Source organism: Panicum virgatum, chromosome 1N, assembly GCF_016808335.1.
Source record: "Panicum virgatum strain AP13 chromosome 1N, P.virgatum_v5, whole genome shotgun sequence".
In the NCBI taxonomy this organism is placed as follows: domain Eukaryota; kingdom Viridiplantae; phylum Streptophyta; class Magnoliopsida; order Poales; family Poaceae; genus Panicum; species Panicum virgatum.
The window spans coordinates 34263151-34265709 of NC_053145.1; the positions used below are offsets into that span (position 1 = coordinate 34263151).

Here is a 2559-nt window from a genome sequence, read left to right on the forward strand (position 1 = left end):
CCGCGTCAGGGAGCCGCTGGCGCGGCGAGGATGGGCCACGGCGACGAGCAAGCAGCGTGCCGTCGGCACCTCGGGCGACGCGGGGAGGAGCTGGCGGCGTTTGGGTCGACTGCTGGAGAAGCGACTGTTTGGGTGCGTGAACTTTTTCTTTCCCGCGACTCAAACATGTGAGTGCGTCTCATATTAAGTGGTTTCGTCTGTTGGAAATGATAACCTTTTTGTCTGTTTCTAAAAAAAAAAGAGACGATCCTGCACATAGTAGTTCGTAGTACTGTGGTCACCCCACTTTAATCTGTTTTTTACGTATTATTGTATTCCTCTTCAATTGTGTAGCATAATGGACAGTGACTTATCTACTGAATCGGGAGAGTAATTTAGTCGGTTTTGTCATGTGGAGTACACGGTACTGTAAAATCTCTGTTACACAAAACTGAAAATTAAGCAAGCGAAAAGGGAAAAAAAAAGAGAGAAAACGAATGCGACGAGCTGTCATGTTTCGGAGCTACCTGGTGCGTGCTTTAATTTCTATAGGCTATTCCATTCTGGCGCTCCGTTGAACGTGCTCAGACGTCCTGGCCGGCCAGCGGCGGGCGCCACGCGCGCGAGGACGCAACTAAGACGCGGGGCTTGGAGCAGCCGCCGCGGATCCGGGGCTCTCTGCCTTGCCCGCTGCATCGTCGGGCTTCTTGCCGGTGACCTCCTTGGACTCGTCAAGGCCCGCCGGCTTGATCTTGCCCTTGCCACCCTTGCCGCGGCGGCCGGGCGCTGCGTCGGGCTTGCCGAACCCGGGCGGCAGGATGGGCTCGCTGATCTCCATGATGGACACGGTGTAAGGGCGCGCGGCGACGACCTTGACGAGCTTGGCGACGCAGGGCGCGCCCGGGGCGCCGAAGTACATCTGGCCGTCGTCAGCCTTGGAGTAGTTGAGGACGCCGAGGGCCTTGTCGGTGTTGGACAGGAGCGTGGGGAGCAGCGCCGTGCGGGTCTTCATCTCGTCGAGCTTGATCGGGTCGAAGTAGCTGAGGAGGACGTGGTTCGCGACCGCCTGCCGCAGCTTGTCAACGGGCAGAGACACCAGGGACTTGACCGTCTTTTCGGGGACGACCAGCAGCGACGCCACCTTGAGCTGGTTGGCCTCCGCCGCGACGTTGGTCTGCGCCAGGACCTTGGAGAACCCGGCGTACTGGGGCTTGTCGACCAGCATCTGGATCACGTCGAAGGCTGCCAGCGCCGCGGGCGATGCCGCGGCGAGGACGAGGAGGGAGAGCAGGATCTTGGAAGCCATGGTGGTTTGCAGGGATTACAACTTATTGTACGAATTACATCAATCGATCCATGGTTGAGCTTGGTTATAAAGGCCCGGGAGAATTGCTATCTTTGGCGAGGGGCCATCTCCTCCAGACAATCTCCTGTGTAGCCGCGCCATGAACGCCGTCGTCGGAGCTGCACCTGGACCCCCGCGGTTCGAGCGTCCACGCCTTTTTGGGCTGTGCCATGCGCATTTGCGCACTTTGGTGGCGAGGAAAAAAGGTGAATTCTTTAGTTTTTATTAAGAAAAAATATGCCAGTTGTTTTATCTATTCAGAACAAATGCTCAGAGTTCTTCGCTTGTTTGCTCTCCAGGGAGACGCACTACTATCGAGTATTGACACCAATGTTACCTCAAATCATCATGGGTCCAAATACAGGTAGGATGGTTAAACAACGGGCCGGAGAAGAAGCTGCATTCTCATGTGAACTTTAACCTTGTTTTAATTAATCAGTATTCTTCAAGTAATCCTGTCCTTCCAAGTTCTGAGAATGATGGAGGATCCGAAATTGCTTAGGATGATGATGATTTTTGCCAACAAAAATTGTGGTGATCGATCAGCTTGCTATATCATAGTGTTTGATGTTCTAGTTGAAGTACGAATCTCACAAGAAGCTTAATGTATGAAAACTTTCGTTCACTAATTTATCGATTTCATTTGTCGAAACTGGTATTATATTTTACATGGTTCTTAATTTCATACGTACCTCTAATGCTTGTCATATGCAAAAAAAATGATAGGAGAGGAACGAAGAATGCAATTCTATAAAATTTTTGAAGACTATCCAATAGAGTGCACTGCAGCGCCCACATGTTTTCAAAAAGGAAAAGTCCATTTTACTTCCCTCACCAATCCACTTTGTCCGCTTATTCCCCTGAACAAAAATCTAGGCTAAATTTACTTCCTCAAACTATTTCAATTGGTCAAATCTACTCCTTACTGAGATTTCTCCTTTTTATTTCTCCACATAATAGTAGAATTTTACCTTCAAAATTTGCAACGTGCCTTGTAATACGATGCCCTATGCTAGAAAAAATACATTCTGGATTTTTCATGAATACTTTTCATGTAGATCGAATTGCATCTTTATGACCAACTTCATATTAAATCTTTCTAACCTAGGAAAATAATCATAATGTATTTTTTTAACATAAGGCATCATTTATGCGGAGAAACAAAAAAGAGAAATATCACTAGGGGTAGATTGGACCAATTGGAATTATTCGAGGGAGTAAATCGAGCCTAAATT

At 48.8% G+C, this 2559-nt stretch overlaps 1 protein-coding gene across 1 annotated transcript; it reads right to left on the bottom strand.

Annotated features, from left to right (window-relative positions):
* Positions 1-399: 399 nt before the first annotated feature.
* Positions 400-1289, bottom strand: LOC120654057 (fasciclin-like arabinogalactan protein 3). Its single transcript, XM_039931651.1, has one exon. It carries the CDS (start codon positions 1283-1285, stop codon positions 614-616), a length of 672 nt encoding a protein of 223 aa, XP_039787585.1. The 5' UTR covers positions 1286-1289; the 3' UTR covers positions 400-613.
* Positions 1290-2559: the final 1270 nt, after the last annotated feature.

Coding starts and splice junctions, on each gene's coding strand:
- LOC120654057 (XM_039931651.1), bottom strand. CDS start 1,285: ATGGCTTCCAAGATCCTGCTCTCCCTCCTCGTCCTCGCCGCGGCATCG.